This window comes from Lissotriton vulgaris, chromosome 6, assembly GCF_964263255.1.
Source record: "Lissotriton vulgaris chromosome 6, aLisVul1.2, whole genome shotgun sequence".
Lineage (NCBI taxonomy): Eukaryota > Metazoa > Chordata > Amphibia > Caudata > Salamandridae > Lissotriton > Lissotriton vulgaris.
Window position 1 is genome coordinate 502,675,537 of NC_141694.1, and position 25,942 is coordinate 502,701,478.

A 25,942-nucleotide genomic window follows, 5' to 3' on the forward strand; every position below is an offset into this window, starting at 1 on the left:
ATCATAAGGTACAGGCAAAGAAGATGCATCCTTGATACTGAATCAAGGTAAGGGAGAAGTCAAACAGGGTCTAAGTTTAGAACATAATGCTAATCAGTGAAAGAATATGAGCATCCAGCCCCACCAATCACAGAGAATGAAGGTAACCGGGAGAGGGCAGTAAGTTGGAAAGCGAGGAAATTGTATAGCCAGCAATTGACCTTGCAGATTTGGAAACATCCAAGGGTGTCAAGACTTGGGGCCGAGGATCTACAGAGAATGTGTCAGTTGAGAAGTCCATGGTATATATTTTGCACATTGTGATGGACTTGGCCCTGGTGTATGAATAGGTGCAAAAGCATGGGGTAAGCTATGGGTAAATGGCATGATCAGATGGCATCCCTCAAGCAGTATGGTACAGGGTAGTGATGCTTGAGACAAAGCTTCTTCCAATGGGCAGAGGCTGCAAGACAGGGAATCCAAGGACAAGGGCACATGCCTGAGGGGGAAGACAGTGAATTTCAGAAGGAAGGTATATAAGTGGTGGCTGGAAGAGGACAGAACACAGCTTGGAAGAAGCCGGCCAGTTAGGTAAAGAAACACAGGGTGGTAGAGATTCTGCCTGTAACAAATGTAGGGGAGGATGGCAGGACATTTAAGACAAAACTGAGTGTGGAGAGGAGCCATGGAGAACTTCCAGAAGGCTTGGTGTTCATCATGGAAAAAGTACTTTGTTAATTGGGAGACAAAATGTGCCTTAGCTGTACACAACAACAATTACCACTATGCTATATAAGTTTGTTTTTAGTTGTATAATTCATAGAAGCAATTTGCGCTCAAGTTCATTGAATCAGCAACAGTGAAATACTATAGTGAGGAAAGAAACTTTCCAAAAAAGAACACCTAATTTAATGCAATTTAAATGCAGGCATTTGGAAGATGACAAAGGAGGATGGAAGAAGAAAGAGTATATCTGTTTACCTTTACTAAGACCACTCCGGTGGCTACATCTGATGCTGCTGGCGAGGTAGCTTTCACGGTAAAGGTAATCTCACCCAGCCACTTTGGTTTTATGGGAAACAGAACAATTCGTCCTGACTGGCTTGGTACAGATGATTTCCTTAGATTTGGTTCAGCTCCGGCAGTATACGTGCCTGTTATTGCAAAAGAATCACTGAGGTCTAGTGTAACTGTAACCTGCAATGAGAAAGTACAAGCTGCCCTTCAAAATCACTATAACAAAGTGAGAAACACTCATGTGCTTGCCAACACCACTGTTTCTTACATCTCTGAGTCCTGAACATGCACCAGTAGATCAAAAACTGTTTTAAAAATCAATTAAACTTATATAGTGTTCAGCGGTTGTACGTGTTTTGAAAAAGTTTAGCAATGGAATGGAATGCACAAGATATGTTCACATATTTGTTACATATTGCATTGTATAAAGTACTCTTTGCTGTACGTTGTAAGGATATTGCAAGCTACTGGGGAAATCACCACCTTATAAAGGAACGAGGCTAATGGTAAACTTCCTTTATAACCCCATGAAACACCGAAGTCACTAGCTATATCCTTTTAATATACAACAGTATATGTTAGCTTTTAGAATATATGGCCCAATTTCCCAAAAATATAACTTCTTCATATGAGCAAATGTTGCTCTGACACAATGCGCGCAGCAGGCGCACCAATGGCGCGCCGAAGGTGCGCCAAAGGTAAGCCCGTCTGCGCCCGTCCGCGCTTTAGTCGCGCCTAGGGCCAGAGGGGCTGCCGGCTATGCTAAAACCAAGGGATACAGTAGGCAAGAACTGTTGATATTACAGTCTGATTCTCGCAGTTGCAGGCATCAATTAGATCTTTCCCTCTGGAAGGGCCCGGTGAGTTGCCGGGGATGCCGGAAAACCTTCTCCTGGTCGCAAATTTGCACTTATGACAGGGACAAATATCCTAAAGGCAGGGCTAATGAATGCTAGATCCTATGCCAAACATGCTCAGCATATAAATGATTTATTAACTGATGATAATTTAGACTGCTTATTTTTAACTGAAACATGGCTTAAACCATGGTGCACCCCTGATGTAGTGCACGCTCTGCCACCGGGATATTGCATACAAAGGGTGGACAGAGAAAAAAAACGGGGGGGAGTGGCCATTATTCATAAAGACTCACTCAAATGCTCTGTGGTAGAACTCCAAGATCTGAGGGAAGCAGAAGGGATGGGTTTTCGTATTAAGATCAGCGGCACCTTCACTTTTGCCAGGGCATTGATATATCGCCCCCCAGTGCCCTGCAAGGGCTTCCTTGAGAGTATTGGGGAGGTTCTGAGTCCCCTGGCACTTAGGTTCTCAAATTCTACGATGTTAGGGGACGTTAACATGCATCTAGAGTCTCCCACAGATACGTCAGCAGTTTCTTTTAGGGACACCATGGATGTGTTAGGGTTAGCCATTTGCACCACACAGGCCACTCATGAAGCAGGCCATACTATTGATTGCATTGCCACCAACCTCATTACACTTAATACCAACCATCCCATACCCCAAACCTGGACAGATCATGTGTTGGTACCTTTTACTGTACCCCTAGAAGAGACAAGAAAAGGCAAGAAATTGGAAATATGCCATCAGGCTAGCCAGGTGGAATGGAAAGCTGCAATGGGTCACCCAGAACTGATAAGGATGGCCAAGGAGTGTGGGCCTCATTTGACAGGACTTCCAGATAAGGACAATAATACTTTTAGGGAATGGATGATGGAACTGAAAGGTATGGCAGGGCACGGGAGAAGTAGAACCAGGCCTGGTCAAAGGAGAAAATCAGCCCCGTGGTATGAGAGAGTGCTTAAAGACAAACAAGGGGAACTACGGAGAGCTGAGCGTAGGTGGCGGAGAAGCTACTGCAGTGTGGAGCGTGGTAAATATAAATTAGCTAAGAGCGCATACCATGCACTGATCAAACAGGTGAAAAAGAAGTTCTACATAGCAGCGATTGAAACTGCCAATAACAAGCATAAAGCCATTTTTAAGATCGTAAACGATTTTAATAAACCCAAATTTTTAATGCAGGAAATCCCGCCCTCGGTGAGTCTCTGTGATACTATCGCAGATTTTTTCGAGGAAAAAGTACAAGGACTTTTGAAGGATTTCACAGTCCCTGTTTTAGAGTCAGGAGAGGGAAACAGGAAGGGGGGCCAGGCTGCAGATCAGCTGGCGACCTTCCAGCCAATTAGTCTTGATGAAACACATCGGGTAATATTGGCTACCAAGTCGGGTTCACCTTTCGACCCATGCCCACCTAGGCTCTTGCACTTGATTGTGGAGGTAGCCAATCCTGTAATCAATGAAATTGTAAACACCTCATTGGCGACAGCCGATATCCCCCCCAATGGAAATTAGCGGCAGTTAAGTCGTTGCAAAAAAAACAACTCACCGACCCTACTATTCTATCCAATTTAAGGCCAATCTCATTACTACCAGTATTGTGTAAGATCACAGAGTCATTGGTTAACAAACAGCTCACCAAGTTCTTGGAAGACAGGGAAGCATGGCACCCTAATCAGGCAGGCTTTAGAGCCCAACACTCCACTGAGTTGGCTCTCCTGTTCACTACTGATACCATCCGCTTGGCTCTGGACCAAGGGAAGAAGGCCGTCTTGATTTTATTAGATCTGTCGGCGGCCTTCGACACGGTCTCACATGTCATCTTGATAGACCGGCTAATAACATCTGGCATTACAGGTACAGTCCTAGAGTGGATTAAGAACTTTCTGAGTGGCAGGAGACAAGACAAGGTTACCTTGGGTGAATTTCACTCCAAGGAGAAACCGCTGACGATGGGAGTGCCTCAAGGGTCCAGTCTCTGCCCGACTTTGTTTAATGTCTATACCTCACCTCTGATCAGGTTGATATCATCTTTTGGCATCGATGTGGTGGCATATGCCGACGATACTCAACTGATCTTGACCCTGGATAGAGAAAATCAGGTCTGGGAGGAAAAGCTCAAATGTTGCCTGACGGCTACATTTGATTGGATGCAGAGAAACCATCTTAAATGCAAAACGGGCAAGACTGAGATCATGCCAATTGGCCCAAAAACGATTTTATCCCCAGATTATGGTGGCCAGAGGAAGCAGAAATACCACCTCATACCACCTACTCGGCCCGTAATCTGGGGGTCAATTTCGACTCTGCACTGTCTTTTAAGCAACAGGCATCAAAAGTAGCAGGGACATGCTTTAGTGTCATAAGAGGACTTAGGAAGTTTTTTTACCTCTGCTGCCACTGGAGGCAAGAAAGACTGTTACGGTAGCCCTGGTGACATCACGGATAGACTACTGTAACAGTCTTTACGCAGGCACCAACAAAGGTGTAACTCATAGGCTCCAGATGGTGCAACATGCAGCGGCCAGGTTGGTGCTGAAATGGCCGAAGAGATCATCCGCAACGGACGCACTGAAAATCTTACATTGGCTTCCAATAATAAAAAGGGTCCTTTTTAAGATACTGATTATTACCTTCAGAGCAGTCCACTCCATAGGGCCAACATATCTACGGAAGAAGTTCTCTAGGTACCATCTAACACGAACACTACGTTCCTCAAACGCCGATCTATTGGCTGTCCCAGGGTTCAGACTTAGGACGCGAGGGGGTAAGTCATTGTCAGTGTTGGGCTCGAAAGCATGGAACACTCTCCCACCTCACCTAAGGGCCTTAGAGAGAGAAACAGAATTCCGTAAAGAGTTAAAAACCTGGATACTTAAGCTACAAGATACCACTGTTAGAGCATTAGTGTAATAATTGGACTGGCGAAAACTAAGCAGCTTGACCATTTTACATCTCTTGGTCATTCATGGGCGCCTAGATGCTCCTTGGATCGATAGTTGTGCAGTACAAATGAGCCATCAAATCACATCACATCACACGTTGTCTATAGATGAAATTGTTCCCTGTGTTTATAAACTGCTCCTCACCTTTCCATTGGTTGGTAGAGAAAAATTATGGCAAAGTGAGGGATCTATTGTTAAATCATATATAAACATTATTATGGCTCTGTGTTCGGAGACCCAAGTGAAGTAAGAATGCCCTTATGGGAGACTGACAAATATATTTATAACACAGGGATCAAACAAAGTTGTTTGCTAGCTCTCACCTTCTTCTGACCATTTTGCATTGCAGTGTTATGATTGGCTCAGGGGGGCCTGGGTACTTCCTGTTCTGGCCAGATGAACGTGACAAAGAGAACACGGTAAGGAAGACCCTGTGAGGAGGTAACTTTTTTTTTTGCGGAAAAGGTGATGGTGTGACCATATAGCATAAAGAATAAAGTACCCCCTACCATACTTGCTAAGGATATTGAAAGTCACCTTAGAGTTCCATAACCTTATAAAGGAACTCTTTAGTTACCTGCAATATCCCAATAAGGTACAACAGGGGTTACTTTATCCTCTAGACAAACTGTGGTGTTGCCTCCTGTGTTACTAAAGATGGACTCGAGGCCTGAATCTAGTCTGGCCTTCTGAAATGGGTTCTGTCTCATATAAAAACTCTATAACATGCAGTTGCACTGCTGTTAGCGGGCACCAGCTATTGTAATATTTCTTTAGTCTGGATATCTTTACACTAGCTCCACATAAAAGAATGCTTTACTTGCAAATACTTTTATCTCTAATCTCTTACTGAAATAATTCTCAATCTTTGGAGCCAGCCACACTTTGCAGGACAAATACGAAGCATTAAGAAACCAGCACTTAGGACCTTTAGAAATGAACAGGGTGAGATGATGCCACCGGGCTGCGGTTTGTTTTGCACATGTATATTGGGTGACACTGACAATGTGGATTGTCATAACAGCACAATTCACGTTTCAATTGGTTTAGATCTCAAAATGTTTCTTCAGCAGTGGTATCTGCTCTGATTTCGACTTTCTATAAGACATTAAACAAAGTAAGCATAGGTGGTCAAGAGTTGAGGTTCCGTGACAATTGTAAGTGATGTTTTCGACTCGCACGAATATGGTCGAGTCTGGTATCTATGAACCGCAAATGACGAGTTTAGTGGGTGTACGCAGTTTCGCGGAGCTAACCTAAACCGTTTGTCTGTTACGTGGGTTTTTCTATCTGTACCCACGGGTTCCATCTTAGATACGGCATCCATTTTGTCTCTTGCCCTCAAGTAGCCAGCGAACGGACGTTGTCCGTTTCGCGACCCTGGGATTCCCAAGATATCTGCGGAAGACACATGTCCTTTGAAAATGTCTTTATGACGAGGAGGATGATACTGTAAGGCAGATGGCCTCGCTCGAGGCTCATCTCGTCGTGCCGGTTTATTGTCTCAGCCGTGCATCTCATTAGGCACGTCCCTTTGATGCCTGTAGCTCGTGTTTCCCGATACCTCCCCTTTTACACCCTTTCCGATTTCCCCACTGTCTCCATCTTCCTCTGCACCTGTCCTTGTTCCTTCTTCGATCTGTTTTACTGCTGATTGGAATGTACTAATGGTGGGAAGATGGGTTTTTACAGTTGGGAACCGCCAAATGTTTCCACACTTATGTTCCGGACCTTGAATGTATCAAAGTGACCAAAGCGACCCCTCTCGGGGATAATTATGGGAACCGAGTCGTAAACCTTTGTGTACCATGTAAACTTATGGGAGAAATATGTATAAAAGGAGCGATCCACAGTAGCAATTCGAAGCAGTCTCCCCAAGTTGCACGTGTTGTACTTGCTGTGACTTCTGTGTTCCCTGCAGTAATAAAACTCGAATCTTTGACGCCGAAGGAAGTGTCCCGTGTCTCTGTCATTCGTACGCCGGAGCAGGTTACCCACGAAGGTTTCAGGTGTTGTCCCCTGGCACCGCTGGGTCTTAAATAACCCAGTCCTTCAGTTGGCGCCCAACGTGGGGCTGCATCAGTGGTACCGGTCCAAGCCCGACGATCGTGAGGAACTTCGTGTGAAATCTCAGAGGGAAGGTGCACTCCGCTTCATCGATCCTGTTGTCGAAATAAGTGGCCCGAAGACTTTCCCCGCGAAGATTCCCGCCTCCTGACGGCTGCGACGGACTGCTGCCCTGACTGTAGACCTGTTTTGGCGCCTGGCGTAGACCTTGGTATAGCGAGACGATTGACGGGCCTTCCTGGTGACGCCATCGATCTTTGAGTTAAGTATTTGTGGGTCGCTCCCAGAGTTCTTGGTTGTGGTTACTTAGTTGTTGCATGGTTCCATTGCATTTGTGGTTCTTGGTACTTTGTTGTGATATTTGACGACTGCAGCCGCCAAAAACCGAGGGTTTTTGCTCTTTGCTGGGACTTGGTAAATCCCGTAACCCTTGACGTTTGTGAAACTCGGCTAGTGTGCAAGATGCCTGGTCGCAGTACTTTGTTTCGTTGTTTTAGACGTTGTGGTACGGATTCCCGACTGGAGGATTCGTGTCCGATACCTCCGGTTGGAACTCCAACTTATGAGCTATACAGCAAACACGGGCTGGGCCCGATTACTTTTAATGACTATTGGATTCGCTACACTAAAAAAGACGGTGTCCTTAGTTGGCCACCTCATGGTAGCTTTGAGACTCCGATCTTAGATAATCTAGAGGCTAAATTGTTTGCGAAAAAGTCAAGGCCGGCCATGTTTGATGCCTTTCGGTTGTGGCGTAAAGAAGCCCGACAGAAGGAGATCAGACAGGCTAAACGTAATCAGCGAGATGGTGTTGCTACCATTGTAAAGAAAGCAGAGCAGTTTCAGCGTGATAAGGAGGATAAGGAAAAGGAAGTGTTTGATAGGCTACAGCGTATGTCCATAGATAAATGCTACCCTGCTTTGCCTACGGAATCGGATAAGAAGGAAGAATCAGTTGAGGACCCCTTAATGTCTTATCTCATGAAGTCGCCACCTCCGTATGTACAGGGTACCGCAGCTCCTGTGGTCCCCCCTGTACCTGTTCCTGTACCTATTCCTCAGCCTGTTCGTCAACCTGCACCCGTTCTTCCGACTGTTCCTGCTCCCTTGCCTATTGCTATTCCTACTGCTCCTCCGCTTCCACATACTCCTGCTCCCGCTACTGCTCCTGCTCTATTAACTCCTGTTGTTGCTTCTGTCTCTACTCCTTCTCTTGTTAGTCCCTTGTGCTATACTTCTCCATCTACTCGTAGTCGTACTTCTCCTGTTGCGGCTAGCTTCCTTCATTCTCTCGGACCTGTTCTTGGGTCCGCTGGTTCGGATGGTCCTCAGAGACGTAGTCAGCTTCCCGGTAACAGGGAACGTGCTTCGCTATATAATATGGCGATGGGTTGGATGACGCACCCTCTTAGAAATCCTCCACGTGCGGTACTTAATACGTTTTGTCAATTCAATGTACCGACACAAAGATACGTGTTCGAAGAAATGTGCAAGGTTCTGCGCGATCAGATATCGGCCGATGCACCTGACGAGGTGTTGATCTACAGCTTCAGTTCTCGAACGGACTGATAGTGGATACTAACGTTCGACGTGCTGTTGAGCGGTTGTTATCTTTCCGTCCCACTCCTATACCTCAAGCCTTGTTTGTTGAGGACGTTGAGAGGCAGTTAGATGCGTCTGGTCAGTTTCCCATGCGGGAAGTTCCACCAGTGTGGATGCCAGCCGATCCTAATGCTAACCCCATTATTCCACCCTATTTCCAGAGAGTGTGGATACATCTCCCATGGAAACGATCAGAAGTGTTACTGGTGAAGCAATCTTTGCCTGACCCTCGCAAAAATCCTGCAGGGTATTATAAAGAATTGTCGCAGCTTGTAGATGCTACGGTGATGAATCTTGCCGATATTGATATGCTGTTTGGCAATGTCGTACCGCAACCGGTATGGGCTAAGATTCGTCAGGAAAATCACGCAAACGAATTAGGTGGTGATTGGGCGGCCATTATAGCAGCGGATGGGTTGCAAACTGGTGGTGCTAAACCCGAACAGTTGATTGCTGCTCTCCCTCAGAGAATAATTACGCTAATGAAAACTCTTATGCCAGCTATGAGGGTAAATTGGGACAAATTGTCAGCTTGTAAGCAGAAAAAGGATGAGAGTGTCTCTGATTTCTTTACGAGATTTGAGGAAGCATTCATCGATCATAGTGGGCAGGATATGGGCACTGAGGGTGGTCAACGGTTGTTCGTGGACAAATTTGTCTCTAACTTATTGCTTGACTTGAGCAACAAGTTGAAAAATTCTGAAAGTGCGTGGGCCGTTTCTACCTCGGCTCAAATATTGGCTACAGCACAGTATTATGAGAACAGAGAGAAAGAGGAGAACGACCGCGCTGATAAAAAGACGAAAGAACTTAAAACTAAAGTGTTGTTACAGCAAGCGTACCCTCCGCGTTCTAATCAGAATGCTTCACAGCAAAATAGATCGCAGTCGCAATCTAATCGATCACATTCTCGAAATGACTCCTCTTCTCAAAGATCTTTGTTAGGGTACAATCAGTGTGCCTATTGTAGACAGGAGGGTCATTTAAAGTTCAATTGTCCTGTTCTAAACGATCGTGATAGTGGTAACTCATCTAGAGGAGGTCGTGGTGGTTCGCAGCAGGCATCACGCGGTAGAGGTCGTGGTGCTCAAAATGACCGATCAGATAACTCATCAAATTCCACTAACTGTTTCGATCAGCGTGGATCATCGCAAGGACGATCTGCGCAGTACAATGTAGACGATTATTACGTCGATCAAGGAACTGACGACAGTAATTACTAGGACAGCCGTAGACAAGGAGAGGGAGTGGTATCAGTTCCGGTTGATCAGAGAGGGCCTTACGTCGCAGTTGCTACATCGGGCATCGTTGAGCCTTTTCTGTTGGACACTGGTGCAGCGAAAAGTTCCATAATGCATTCGAAACTCCCTGGCGCACCTTTGTCTGGCTTAACAAATGTTTCCGTTGGATTCTCTGGCGCCCCCGTTAGCAATCCAGTTTCACGCCCTTTGCCCCTTACAATTGGGCCACGTGAGCTTGAAGCTCCGTTGATTTTGACTACTGGTTGTGGTGAAAATCTTTTGGGCCTGGATTTGCTAAAACGTTTGTATGCAACTCTGTATTGTTCTCCTGCGGGTGTAAAGCTTACGTTAGGAGAGAGGGTTGTCTCTCCTATGTACTTGTCTCTCGATAAGCTTCCACCGGAATTGAGTTCTCTTCCTGCATCTCTGTGGGCAACAGGTCCCAATGATGTGGGCCTGCTTGACATCTCCCCTTACGTTGTTCAGCTGAAATCTAATGTGCGATTGCCACGTATTCCCCAGTATCGTATCTCTCTTGATGGTGAACGAGCACTGTTAGCGATCATCTATGATTTGATCGAGAAAGACGTTATTGAAGAAACTCGGGGAAACGTGTGCAACAGCCCTGTACTGCCCATTCTAAAACGTACTGACCCTTCGAAACCACCTGTTTATCGTTTTGTTATCGATTTACGGGAGGTAAATAAAATTGTGATTCCTCAGTTCCCCGTTGTGCCTGACATCACGGCGCTACTGACTCTGATTCCAGCTTCTGCATCTTGGTTTTCGGTGATCGATTTGAAGAATGCGTTTTTCAGCATTCCGATTGCAGAAGAGAGCAGAGACCTTTTCGGTTTCTCTATTGGTGGACGTAGCTTCCGGTTTAAACGCGCTCCTCAGGGCTACTGTGAGAGTCCATCGATTTACAGTCAAGCCTTGAAGGGTCAACTGGATGCGTTTACGTTGCCGGCCGGTGCAGCTTTAATCCAATATGTCGATGACTTATTGGTAGCTGCAGATACTCAGGACATTTGCAAAATTGCTACGGTGTCGTTGCTGCAACATCTCTGTGACTTACATCACAAGGTGTCACCTTCTAAACTCCAATATTGCTGTCAAGAAGTAACCTACCTAGGTCACTTATTGTCAAAGGAGGGAAGGCGGTTGACCCCAGAGAGAATTGCAGCAATTGCGCGAATGACTGTGCCAACAACCCAAAGAGATGTGCGTGCCTTTTTAGGTATCACGTCATACTGTAGGCAATGGATTCCAAATTTTTCATTGCTAGCGAAACCATTGGTGGCTCTACGTGCAAGGATGTTTCAACTCCTTTACCATGGACGGAAGAATGTCAGAAGAGTTTTTCTGAATTGCGTGATTCATTGTGTTCGGCTCCTGTGTTAGGTACTCCTGACTACAGTAAGCCGTTCACATTATATGTTCACGAGAGGGAAGGTTGTGCTTTGAGTGTTTTAACGCAACCTTTTGGTGGTAAGCAACGTCCATGTGCATATTTTTCCTCGACCTTGGACCCGGTAGCCAGAGCATTGCCGAGTTGTTTGAGAGCAACAGCGGCAGCTACGGTGTCCATCCGACAATCAGCAAGATTGGTCATGGATAATATGCTTACGGTGATGGTTCCGCATGCAGTCGACACTCTTTTAAATCGTACGAAAACTCAGCACTTGACGAGTGCGAGGTTGTCTGGATACGAGTTGACGCTGTTGGCAAGTCATATTCAGATAAAACGTTGCAATGTTCTGAACCCGGCAACTTTGTTACCAATTAGCATGGAGTCAGATGAAATAGCAGAACATGACTGTTATTTGAGGACTGAGGAAGAAACAAAAGGGCGAGTAGACCTTAAAAACACTCCTTTGGAAGATCCAGATGGAACATTGTATGTGGATGGTTCATGTTTTAAATTGCCGAATGGTGATGTAACTACTGCATATGCTGTTGTAACTTTGAATACTGTTGTGGAAGCTGCGAGATTGAATCAGAACTCTGCCCAGGCTGCGGAACTGATTGCTCTCACTAGAGCGTGTGTGTTAGCGAAAGGGAAACGTGTGAATGTGTTTACCGACAGCCAATATGCATTTGGCGTCGCCCATAGCTTTGGACGGGTGTGGAGAGAGAGAGGTTTTATGACGTTTCATGGTACGAAGATTCAGCATGGTCAGCTTGTGAATGATCTTTCGGATGCACTTACGTTGCCTAAGCAGGTAGCGATTGTCAAATGTAGTGCGCATCGTAAGGTGACGGATGATGTTGGACGTGGTAATGCGTTTGCAGGTGAGACTGCTAAGGAGACTGCCCGGAACCTTGACACTCAAATGTATGTGACGAGTTCGGTTAGGTGGCCTACAGAATCGAGTATGTGTGAGGACACTATCGAGAGTGTGAAAGCAATTCAGAATGAGGCCACGAGACTGAAAAGACCAAGTGGAAAGAAAGTACGGGAAAGTTGGATGCGAGTGGTTGTTGGGTTGATTTGTCGGAACATAAGAGATGGATGTTGCCAGATGCGTATGTGCTGGCTGTTGTGACAATGGCACATGGGTTAGCACATATTAGCGTGAAAGGTATTTGTAAGTTGCTGTCTCCTGTGTGGAAGAATGATGGTATCACGAAATGTGCTGAACGATTGGTTAAGAATTGTATGGTATGTATGTTATACAATCCTGGTAAGGGAACCCCAACTCCTCCTGGTAGTTTTGCTCCCCCTTCATGTCCCTTTGAAGTGATTCAATTAGACTTCATCCATATGGAGCGATGCAATAACCTGAAATACGTTTTAGTTGTGGTTTGCGCCTTCTCCCGATGGATTGAAGCCTATCCTCTCAAAGACAACACTGCTTTGTCAACTGCGAAAATACTACTGAAGGAATACTTTCCTCGGTATGGAATGCCTCGGGTTGTATGGTCTGAAAATGGAAGTGAGTTTGTGGGGAGTGTGATGAAGAGTGTGTGTAAGGGCCTTGGAATTAATCAAAAATTCCACAGCTCCAATCATCCCCAGTCAGCTGGTTTGGTTGAAGGGTATAACGGCACCCTCAAACTAAAGCTAGCGAAGATTCAGGCTACGAATGGTCTTTCGTGGCCTGACGCTTTACCCTTAGCTTTACTGTCAACAAGGGCAACCGTACACTCCCGAGTAGGGCTTAGTCCCTATGAAATAGTGTTCGGTCGTCCTGCGAATGTTTGGGGGGTCCCTAGACCGGGTGTGTTCTGCGATCTTGAGTACCCAATGTTGATTGACTATCTTCATGATCTGACTGCTAAACTGAGGTTAATTCACCAACAGGTTTACGAAGCATTGCCGACGCAGACGGAGGGTCCAGGCCACCAGCTCCAGCCCGGAGACTGGGTGGTAACCAGAAACTTTGCCCGTAAGAAGAATTTGGAGCCCAGGTTCACTGGACCCTACCAGGTCCTCCTTGCCACGAGAACTGCCGTTCGTCTAGAGGGCCGGAAAAATTGGGTGCATGCCACCCATACGAAGAAAGTTCCTATACCGTTACCGGCAGACTCGTGGGTGAGGAGGGGCATTGCTTCAGCTGAATCCGAAGGATTGCCGGCGTTTGTACCTTTTAGCGACGCACAACCTGTCGGAGAATCCTCAGTGCAGCAGAAAGACACTGTTGAACATTTGTCATCAAAAGACTCAAGACCAGAACATTCGACTGATCAACAGAACTCTGTTCCTTCAACGGATCCTTTGTTTGACGAACAGACACGTCCTGGGAAAACGCGATACTTTTTGCGATCCAGCACTAAGGACAAATAAAAAGATTTCGTTCTGTCCCTTGACAATTGCATTATCCCGTTTTCCACAATCAGTCTGAACACCCGTATCATTGTAATTATTTTTGTATATATTGAGTTTCGTTCTACATGCATTTTTGCTTCCACAGCTGAGAGACATTTTTGCATATACATTGTAAATAAAGGCCGTAGGGCCGCGCGTGTACTTCCTTCTGGTTAGTAGGTCTTGACGCTAGGTTAAAGACCGTCGGTTCCTGGGAACTCCTAGGGATTGACTACTGCTACACAGAACGAAGTGCGTCAAGAAACGTTGCGGACGGTCGTAGGGGATGGCGTTTTCAAAGCTGATGGACTTGGAAGAAGCTCAGGCGCAAAGGTTCAAGCTCAAACAACTTAGTCATACCAAATGTTTTATGTTTCAAATATTCGTATTGCTTTTGACTGTTTCTGCACTATTGGCGGGTGGGGTGTATTACACGATGTCTTACTTCTTACCTTCTGCCATACCTACTCCTACTTCTGACCCTAAACTTACCTCCACTGCATCTCCTCATTCTTTCCATATCTTACCCGAACACGAGCAGGCTAGACGTGCAGAATTCCGCAATAATTCCTTTATTCAGCTCCTTCACCAGCACCAGTTAGTGGTTAACACTACTAATTGTTGGGTGTGTGGGTTGATGCCACAAAACAACGGATAAGGGAATTCCATATCTGGTTTTACCGTATAGTTCCCAGGGTTCCGCTCGAGCATTTCAAACAATGTTTCGAAGCGCACTAGATTCTTACCCCAGTCGAGAGCCACGTTCTCCCTACTTTGGCCCTGGCTCGTATCACAAGCCTTTGTCTATAGCGATAGAAGACTTAGATAGAGATATCTACGAGCCGTCGCTCATCCCGGAGGAAGAGGTACAAGCCTATAGGGTCCTGAGTAAGGTCGAGTATAGTGTGCTCACGAGTGATAAACAGCTTAAAAGCTCGCCTCCCATATGGGTCGTACCCCACATTGGTAATTTTTGTTTAATGGGTCGTGGCCGAAGATCAAAAGCCCGACTTGGAGAGAGTGCTTGCACCGAGAATTACATTCTGCCGATGGTCTCGTCCCCTGTGTTTCTGGCTGCCAAGGGTACATACTTTGTCTGCCATGATCGTGCGTATGCATGGTTGCCCTCCGACTTTGTGGGCTCATGTTTTATCGCAAATCTGTTGCCTCCGACGTTCACTGTAGACGCAGACTATCACAAGACTAGAGTTGTGAGAGGCGTAATTAGCGAAGAGGACACTGCCGGTCAAGAGGCAGGAGACTTTTTCAAGGGTTTCCTCCCGTTTTGGGGGCCTATGGCTAATAGTAGGAACCTGAGACAGTTGACTCGAGTGGTAGAATCGACAGCTAATATTACTGCCAGTGCCCTTGGTAATATCACCACAGAACTTCAGGCGGATAGACTTATGACGTTACAAAACCGTATGGTTTTAGACGTGATCTTAGCAGATCGAGGTGGGGTATGTAAGGTGATCCATTCGAGCTTCTGTATTTTCATTCCAGATAACGCTCCGACTGTCTATCAAGCCATCTCAAAGTTGCATAAAATCTCTGAATCCATACACGTGGATGCAGGGGATTGGACGCTACTGGGGTGGTTTTGGGGCCTGATGTCGACTTGGGGTTGGAAGATTCTGATGATTATCAGAGTTATTGTGGCATTCCTGTTCACGTGTTGCCTTTGTGTGCAGTGTGGTCCTGCCTTATGTGGCCTCTGTGCTACAACGTGTATAAGACAGCCGCCTGTTACCAAAGGAGCTCGATTGGACAGAGCTATGTTACAGCAACATCTAGATGGTCTGATGAATATCGAGTATGATTCCGACTAGTGCTTGCCTACATGAGGGCAAAAGGAGCGTCTGAGGTTCCGTGACAATTGTAAGTGATGTTTTCGACTCGCACGAATATGGTCGAGTCTGGTATCTATGAACCGCAAATGACGAGTTTAGTGGGTGTACGCAGTTTCGCGGAGCTAACCTAAACCGTTTGTCTGTTACGTGGGTTTTTCTATCTGTACCCACGGGTTCCATCTTAGATACGGCATCCATTTTGTCTCTTGCCCTCAAGTAGCCAGCGAACGGACGTTGTCCGTTTCGCGACCCTGGGATTCCCAAGATATCTGCGGAAGACACATGTCCTTTGAAAATGTCTTTATGACGAGGGGGATGATACTGTAAGGCAGATGGCCTCGCTCGAGGCTCATCTCGTTGTGCCGGTTTATTGTCTCAGCCGTGCATCTCATTAGGCACGTCCCTTTGATGCCTGTAGCTCGTGTTTCCCGATACCTCCCCTTTTACACCCTTTCCGATTTCCCCACTGTCTCCATCTTCCTCTGCACCTGTCCTTGTTCCTTCTTCGATCTGTTTTACTGCTGATTGGAATGTACTAATGGTGGGAAGATGGGTTTTTACAGTTGGGAACCGCCAAATGTTTCCACACTTATGTTCCGGACCTTGAATGTATCAAAGTGACCAAAGCGACCCCGCTCGGGGATAATTATGGGAACCGAGTCGTAAACCTTTGTGTACCATGTAAACTTATGGGAGAAATATGTATAAAAGGAGCGATCCACAGTAGCAATTCGAAGCAGTCTCCCCAAGTTGCACGTGTTGTACTTGCTGTGACTTCTGTGTTCCCTGCAGTAATAAAACTCGAATCTTTGACGCCGAAGGAAGTGTCCCGTGTCTCTGTCATTCGTACGCCGGAGCAGGTTACCCACGAAGGTTTCAGGTGTTGTCCCCTGGCACCGCTGGGTCTTAAATAACCCAGTCCTTCAGAGTCAAATTTGTTTTAATACACCCAGCAATATCCTTCACACTTTTAGGATTATCATGAGTTACCTTGTGGATTGGCACCTCTTTTCTTGTCCGTTCTGGTAAGGACAACTTATGTATAGTGTAAGTCATGGGAATATGAGAAAACCAAAGATAGTTAAATTGCCATCTCCCTCAAAGTGGTAGGACTATGATTTCAAAATATTAACCAATTTGCCCATGCTAATGAATTAGATTCACACACACACGAACACATTATGGTAAGTTGAGACTTTAACAGTCTAAGACGGATGTGCTAATCAAGGTCAAATTCTAGCTACTTGATGAATTTTCTAACTTAGGTTTTCATTGAAGACTTCCAGTATATGAAATGATTAATATAATTTGTCGTCATTCCTGTTTGGTCAATGCCATTGTGGTTCTTTTCTATTTTTTTGGACACAGAGCCATAAAGCGATCATTCAATGGTTTTTGAAGTTCTCTTTTACATCCTTGTTTGTGACCTCTGGACTTGACTGGAAACATTTCCCTCTCTTTTTGCTGAAGAGGTTGAAACACTTAAGCTGGTACACATTTGGAACACCAAGCCTATCAGGCACAGGTTCCCAGGGCTGTTGGCACCTGATTAGGACTGGATATTTAAGTGTATTTGCTCCACCAAAAAAGCATATCAATCGGCTATCCTAAACTATCCAATCTCATCATTGATTCTTTCTAAACCCTCCCATGGAGGAATTGCAACAAGCCTCTTTTACTACAGCACTCCATATCACAGCACACAAATATCCAGAAAGTGCATAGCTTTGCTGCAAAAATGATATGCAAGGCTTTGACATTTTATCAGGACCCTATTAAATACAATGATTGTTATACTGTGAGATGTGGATGACGGGTACCTTCATTTACTGTTTTCTACAACTAGTAAACAGTGTTCCCACTTTTTGCTAGCAGCTAAATTAATAAAAAGTCTGGAAACTCCCAAATACTGGGCTACGTAGACAAAGGTTTAGCAATTATATGCACTAGAGAAACCAACTGCCCCATGGAAGAAGGTACAAACTCCGTTGTCACTTGTGACACTAATCAGTCTTTGATCATGTGATCATATCAGTGCTCAGTCATGCGTTCGTATCCCTCCCTATTGTGGCTACTCTGCTGGTTGAATGTCTGCAGTTGATGGTCTAAAAGACCCCTCATAACATTAAGTAAATGTTGTCTGTTGGAATGAAATCTATCTGATACATCAAATTTAGAGGCTGGAGAAACTTATATCCTGATTCTGGTATACAGACATAATAGCGATTTTTTATTAGCGACCTACACTAATATCGAGTTTTATATATCGCAGGGACAGACTATCGATGTCAACAATATCGGTGACCAGAATATCGACCTTAAGGTAAGTAATATTGGGTTTTTTAATATCGAAGTATGTAATATCGAAGTAAGTAATATCGGTTGCAAAATTATTGTTGTTAATAATATCGATATTTATATTAGTATTATGTATTTTAGAATGTATTTTGTATGTGTTTAACATTTTTTGTAATGTTTTTTAATTATTTTTAATTATATGTATTAAATGTTTAGAAATTAGTTTGCATTTTAGTATCAGAGCCGGTTGTGGGTTTATAGGGGAATAGGGTGGGAACTAATTTAATTATAATTAATAATTAATACTTGTATTTATTGTTATTGATTATTAATTCATTGTTACGTATGAATTGTTAATTCATTTTTATTCGTTGATCAATTTATTATTATATTAATTATAAATACTTTATTATACATGTTCATTTATTATTATTGTTAATTAATTTATTGTTAATTAATTATTTATTGATAATATATTTTTATTAATTGATTTATTGGCAATTAAATTAAATGTGTTATTTTTTTATGTGTAGCAGGTTTTGGGTTTATAGGGGAATAGCGTTGGAAGTAATTTATTATAATTAAGTACATTCTAATTTTTATTAATTGGTATTGATTATTAATTTATTGTTAATTATTTATTATTTGGCAATACATTTTTATCAATTGATAATTAGATTGATTGGTTTATTTTTTATGTGTAGTGGGTTGTGAGTTTATAGGGGAATAGGGTCGGAGGTAATTTATTATAATTAAGTAATTATACATTTTTCTTAATTGGCATTGCTTATTAATTTAGTGTTAGTTCATTTTTCATGCATACATATTTTTTATTAATTAATAATAACATTCATTATGTTTTGTTTATGTGTAGCGGGTTGTGCGTTTATAGGGGAATAGGGTGGGAAGTAATTTAATGATATTTAAGTATATATTCATTTAATTTTATTGGTATTTATTTAATTAAATATTAATATGTTATTTATTTTACAAAAAAATATTTAATTAATAATAATAATAATAATAATCAAGTTTGTAAAGCGCCTGGTTACACTAGTGACAGTGTGTCCCCGCGCTGTGTAGACTCATAGGATCCGGCTCACACATCAAGCAAATAGAGATAGCCGCATGTGGCACTAGAACAGTTCTAATAATCAGGGAAAAGAAGCATTTTTAGTTTCAGCCTAAATCTCATCTCTGATGGTTCCATACGGAGTTCCAGAGGCAGCTCATTCCAGTACTTACTGGCCAAGTACCTAAAGGAGCGCCCCCCCTCATCCTTACTCGATGGATTCGGGGCACCTGGAAGAGCATACAACCAAGAGACCATAGCTGGGGTTTAGGCTGGTTCAAGGATAGCAAGTTTCGGAGGTAGACAAGGCCCTTCCCCTGTGCAATGCGGTGGGCTAAGCAGAGAGTTTTGAACCTGACGCATTCATGGCCTGGATGCCAGTAAAGTTTAGCTAGAGCACGGCACCCGGAAGACTTTCTTGAAAGATTCAGCGCCAATCTGGCCGCTGCATTTTGAACACATTGCAAGCGGTGGAGCCCCTTTTGACTCAGGCCCACATACAATGAGTTGCCATAGTCAAGATGGGGTATGACCAGAGTATGGATCAGGATTTTCCTGCTGGTCGATGGAAGAAGATCCAGCGTTTTGCGCAGGCATTTTAAAATGCCATAGCATTTGCCTGCTACCCCTCTAGTGTGGCATTCGAAAGAGAGGTTGGCATCAAGTCTAACCCCCAGGTTCTTCACCTGCTCCGCGGGGCACGGGGAGGGCCCCAATTCCGGTGGCCACCATGCCGGGGACCAACTGGAGGGAGCCTTTCCAACCACGAGGAGTTCCGTTTTGTTAGCGTTAAGGCGCAGGCAGTTATTGTTCATCCATTCAGCCAATTTCCCTAAGCACACCGAGAAATTAGCTGCCGCCTCTTCGGGGGGTTGAGACAGTGTCACCACCAGTTGGGTATCGTCCGCGTAGGACACTATCTCCACCCCGAACGCTTCTACTAACTTGGCCAAGGGCTCCATGTACAGATTAAATAAGGTCGGGCTCAGTATAGAGCCCTGAGGGACCCCTTGCTTAAGTGCCCGTACTTCTGATTTGTAGGGCGGGCAGTGTACCTGGAATTTTCTGTCAGTGAGGAACGCCTTCACCCATTCGTAGGCCGAACCTATAATCCCTGCCTCCCCGAGGCAGGAGAGCAACATGAGGTGTGAGACGGTATCACATGCCGCACTGAGATCTAATAGCAGTAGTGCGGCCGTCCGTCCCTCATCCACTCTCTTGCGTAATAGTTCGGTCAAGAAGAGCAGAGTCGATTCCGTTGAATGGTTAGCTCTAAAACCCGATTGAGATGGGTCAAGGAGTTGGAAGTCCTCCATAAATTTCACCAGTTGTGCATTAACAATTTTCTCTACCACTTTCACACAGAAGGGGAGGAGCGAAATGGTTCGGAAATTGTCCAAATGCTCTATGCCCAGGTTGGCTTTCTTCTTGATGAGTATGACCTGATTAGTCTTTAAATCTTGTGGCACATAGCAGGCCTTAAACGACAGCCCAGCCATATGACCAATATGGTTTATGAGGAGTTCCGCCGAATTCCTAAAGATCTTCGGTTGTGCTGCGTCTCTAGGAGAGCCGGACTTAATTCTCTGGACTATTTTCATCATCTCAGGGTTACTCGGGACTACAAACTGGCATAAGCCGGGGTTACCTGTCCCTCTCCCTTCCCTCCTTTGTTCCATGGCAGGTCCAATGGGTCCTATGCAAAGAAATGATATATCATTTCTACTTTTTGGACAAAAAAGTCTGCAATCGCCTCACAGGTCTCTCTCGTGTCGGTTTCTGTAGCTGATGTCCTCTCCAGAGATGTTAGTTCCTTGTATATTTCAAAGAGCTCCTTAGTCGGGTTCTCTGCTGTCACAATTCAATTATACAGAAAGTCCCTTTTGGTCTTCCTAAGTAACCAGTGATATTCTTTCATACCATTCTTGTATATTTGTTTAGCTGTTTCCTCATAATTTTTCTGCCAGGCCCGTTCTAAGCCTTTGCACATGGATTTGGTCGCTTTTAACTCAGCATTAAACCAATCCGCTGATTTAGCACCCCTAAAAGGGTCCTTGGTTGTCCATGGAGCTGTTTTGTCAAGAGCTCCTGTCAGCCAGTTCTCATAGTCTGCCCAAGCCTCGTCCAGATTGTCTCTCAATGGCGGACTGCTTGTTCTCAAAGCAAGATCTAAATCAACTTGTTTAAGTTTACCCCATTGCCTGCGCTTATGTGACCTAGGCTTGTTAGGAGGGAGCTTTTAAGTCAGGCCTGATACCGTAAATTGGACCAGATAGTGGTCTGACCAGGTCACCGGCCTTGGGCACCGAACCTCTATCTCCTCCCAATTTGCAAAAATAGGGTCTAGAAGGTGGCCCGCCTGGTGAGTCGGTAGCCGTGATTGCAGCTTCAGCTCGAGTAGTTCTAGGGAGGTGAGAGCGCCTAAGGCCTCCCTGTTATCTTCCTCCTCTAAATGTAGATTAAGATCTCCCAAGATGAGGAGTCGGCTGTAGCATAGTTCTGGCTGAGTAATCACCTCCATCAGGCTCCCCACAAATTCCGAGGGCGGCCCTGGTGGACGGTATATCAAGTAGCCATGGTCACATTCGGCCCCCATTTGATTGAAAAAGAGCCTGCTTCGCAGTCTTTGATATTAGTTGCTTCGAAGGTGCATTTAAGCTCTAATTTGTGCACCAGAGCAATCCCCCTTCACGCTGCCTTCCGCGATCTAGCCTAATCATTTCGTATTCGGTTTGAAGAGCCTGCAGAATGTCTGGTGCAGACTCTTCGTCTAACCAGGTCTCCGTAAAAAGAGTACCTCTGGCTGATGGTCCGTTAGGAGGTCATATATTTCTAGCTTGTGTTTCCTAAGGGATCGGCAGTTGATCATAGACTCTCCTCTATGCGTGCGCCCACCATCCCCCCTGGGATCGAATTGACAAGCCATACCGGTCAGGGGCTGCCTATCCGCTCGCATTGCATATAAGCAAGTCTTCGCTGTAGGCGGACGTAACTGTTCCAGTCGTTCTTTCGAGTATACAATTCTTCCATCGTGCTCAGAGGATATTTGAGCAGGGGTCCGTGCCCCTGCCCCCGACCGGCCGCGGACGGGCGCAGACGGGCTTGCCTTTGGCACGCCTTCGGCGCACGCCGGTGCGCCAGCTGCGCGTGTCCGCTGCGCAGCCGCTGACCAGGCCTCATTAAATGGGGTAAGGACGGCAATCTACTGGAGCACTACCCCTCTTTCCAGGCAAGCCGGAAGTGTGATAAGTATGATAATTTCACCCCTACACTGTCCTACATTTCCCACACTGTTACATGCACTGGAGTGGGAATAGTAATGTTTACCTCTACGCTATCCAACACTTTCCCTACTGTTGCACTCACTGGAGTGGGAATAGTAATTTTTACAACTACACTATCCAACAATTTCCCTACTGTTGCACTCACTGGAGTGGGAATAGTATTTTTAACCCGTACGGTATCTAACACTTTCCCTACGGTTGCACTCACTGGAGTGGGAATAGTAATTTCTACCCCTACGCTATCCAACATTTTCCCTACTGTTGCACTGTTTGGAGTTGGAATAGTAATTTTATTCTCTCCGCTATCTAATATTTTTTGTATTATTTTAAATAATGTAGTATATAATTAATTTTTAAAAAGATTAAAAAAAATTGTTATATATATTTTTAACAATTTATTTATATTATTGTTTTGTGTATAGATGTATTTGTAATTAATAATATATGTTTAAACAATGTATAAGTTATTAAAATAAATATTACAAAATATTATTAAGTAAGTACATATATTATATATTATATATTATATGTATATGTTTAATTTATTTTTACATTATATATTAGTTATAATTTTTTAACATTTTGAAATATTTTTTAACTATGTTTATTTTAATTATATGTATTATTTACTTTATTTTACATAATTTTTGTAACTTTAAAAAAATGCTATTTTTAACAATATTTTTGACATCAATATTTTTTTTGTTGATATTTTTGTACTTACCATAATGTAGATAGGACTTCGATAATCTTGACTTCGATATTTTTGCATTGTTATTGCTGTAGGTCGATATTCTGACTCGATATTCTGTCAGTGAATCCTTGATTCTATCAAAACTTATTGAATCTGATGACATCAAATGACTTTCATCTGCATCATGGTATGTAAATTAACTTTGTTTAAAAAAATGCTATGCTTCACCCATTCCCATTACAGAATCTTTCTCCAACTGAAGAGGAGGAAGGCTTCTCAGCATGCTGTTGCACTGAAGAATGCCTGTCAAAATATACAGAGTTGCCACCATCTCGGTCTCAAACTCCTGCAATAGCATTTGCTTCAGGACCTGCGATCAGCGTTATGCTAAAACTGATGACAAAGTTGGACAAACCTCTTTGCTAGGGTGGAACTTCACATCTGTGGTTGAAGGAAACCATCTAGCAACTGAGAATGGTGACTTTTATTCAAAGTAGCAATTCTATTAGAACAATGGCTGATAATTACAATGTCATTACTTGAGACCAGGGCAATTTGCCAAGCTTGCATCAAAAAACACAACCTCACAGGCTTCATAATAGCAAATTTTCTCCATTCCAGCTTTTGCGGGGACGTTTGAGGGACCATAGAGGCCACAATGCATTTCAATGGCTGCAGTACTCTGCAGTTATGTACTCTTGTCTTGTCCTATGGAAGATCTTTAACCTTAATTAGAACATTGGAAAATTGGTAGCTCCATTGAAAATAATGGAGTAGCTCCGGGCTTATAATGGCTGGTATAAGCCCGGAGGGCCAACATTCCAATGCTTCTTTGTAGCTGTGAACAAAGGCTTCAGGGAGCCTGAGTGGATTTCAATGCCCTTGCACACCCTGAAACCTTTGTTTAATTTGTTAGAACATTCTGCTCTCTAGTGGCAGAATGTTCCAATAGCCTTATAGCCCTTCATAGCAGGGCTATACCGGCTATTAAAGTCCTGCTGCCTTGTTTAGTCCTTCGCCTTCGGCTCGGGCCTTTAACGATGCAGCAGGCCTTTAATATCTGGTATTGCCAGCTACGGTGGGCTATAAGACTATAGAAATGTTTTCAAGTCCGACGATAGAAACATTCAACAGGGTGTCAGTCACATAATTGTAGTTAATCTCAATGTTTTTGTATTTATCATAAAATAACGCTGAACACCATTTTTAAATTATTTCTTATGGGGTGCCTGTTTTCTTTATAAACTTTGATCCATATACCTGTTTGTCCTTCAGGTTGGTAACAGTTCTCATTAGATTTGACTTTTCAAACTAAAGTGGCTTGGAACCTGTGAGACACGGACAGTGTAACTGTATCACAGTCTGGCTAATTGCTGCACATATATCACATGGATCTATCTTACCTGACTAAGATGTTGCTTGTTGTGCTGAGCAACCAAGTTCGAGCAAGATTTCTTCACAGAAAGTAGCTCATCTTTGTAGGTCACAAAGTTTTGACTTTGTGGGTGTTTGTGGGCAGTAACAGTTAAATCAAGTCCTGCTTTCCCCCATTTCTTAGCAATTACTTACATCCTTTGACAAGGCTCTCTACACCAATATATTTTTTATGGATAGTCCCTCACTTACGAGTACAATGTAGCGCTATAGTAACTGAAAAGGAAAGTTTGGAATCACTACTGAACAGAATATAGTGTTACTCTACCTCCAGTGTCTGTCCAAGTTGGTTGTAAATGACCACTTCAAGAATAAACTCTTCCCCTCTCGTTACAGAATAAGGAAGATTCTGTGAAATATAGAATTCCTGGAAAACTTGCAGCTGTAAAGAGAAGAACAGGATAGAGGTTTACTTTATAGAAAAAATACCACTGCTCAGTCATCCATCTACTTGTTTTTGACAGCTAGAAGCAGTTCATTTTACGCTGCATAGTTTGCAGCGTCAATATATTTGCTAAAAGCTGTGCAGAACTGTGTTAACAGATTTAAACCACTGAAAATCAACATGTTTAGTCTATCCAAGGTGTGTAATGCATACGATTAAATGTGTTGTCATGTACAGGCGCCTACCAATACTGCAATTAGAGCTCTTTCAAAGGTTAAAGTGTCAGATTTAAAAATAAATAGTAAATGTGCGCTCAAGAGACTGCTGCTACAGCTCTGTACTTGGGGCATCATTACAGTGGTGGGCGGACTTTTTCCGCCGGCGATCCTGACGTAAAAAGGGACCGCCCGCCATAGGTGCGGCAGTCCCGTGGGGGTGATTAGGATGCGCCCACCACACTGACGGGCACATCCTGTATTTTTAACATTGCGGCCGGCGATGCACTCAGCATCACCCACCGCAATGGCAAAAATGCATGTTGTACATGCACATGCAGGGGGGTATCATAGGTACCCCCCCCCATGTGCCCTCTTACCCCCCTAACATCCTGGGTGCCCCTAACTTCAAAATCGGTACAAAAGGGGGTGGTGATGGACGGAGCATCTGAATCAATCAAACACTCACACCTAGTCAAAAGATCTGGGTTTAATCCATCACCATTCTTTAGCCCACTCTGCCACCCCAGTTCAGACATGGCTATATGCAAATCAGTCTGACCCTGTGCCTCATGGGAACAGTCCAGCCCGAACTGCCAAACCATGTCTTCCCTGGACCGGAATAAGTGTGGCAGAGTATGCTCAGACGTGAGTCCCTTGCTCACTTTGCCACTGGATTCTAGCAAGCCAGGCTGAAGACGGCTGGAATGCCAGAAACCGGTCCTCGGAAGCTTGTTTCCGTTCCAGGGAAGACATGGTTTGGCAGTTCGGGCTGGACTGTTCCCATGAGGCACAGGGTCAGAATGATTTGCATATAGCCATATCTGAACTGGGGTGGCAGAGTGGGCTAAAGAACGGTGATGGATTAAACCCAGATCTTTTGACTGGGTGTGAGTGTTTGATTGATTCAGATGCTCCGTCCATCACCACCCCCTTTTGTACCGCTTTTGGCCACCATAGGTGTGGCAGGGTATGCTCAGACGTGAGTTCCTTGCTCACTTCACCACTGGATTCAAGCAAGCCGGGCTGAAGATGGCTGGAATGCCAGAAATCGGTCCTCGGAAGCTTGTTTCCGGTCCAGGGAAGACATGGTTTAGCAGTTCGGGCTAGACTATTCCCATGAGGCACAGGGTCAGACTGATTTGCATATAGCCATGTCTGAACTGGGGTGGCAGAGTGGGCTAAAG

General features: G+C 44.3%; 1 protein-coding gene across 1 annotated transcript in view; it reads right to left on the reverse strand.

The window, feature by feature from the left end:
• Positions 1–25,942, reverse strand: part of LOC147707494 (CD109 antigen-like) — a 502,391-nt gene that overhangs the window by 133,822 nt on the left and 342,627 nt on the right. Inside the window, exons 20-21 of the mRNA XM_086926510.1 lie at positions 24,424–24,537; positions 961–1,176 (exon numbers count right to left, since the gene is read on the reverse strand). Coding sequence (XP_086782636.1) covers positions 961–1,176; positions 24,424–24,537 — 330 coding nt within the window. The remainder of the gene's footprint in view (positions 1–960; positions 1,177–24,423; positions 24,538–25,942) is intronic.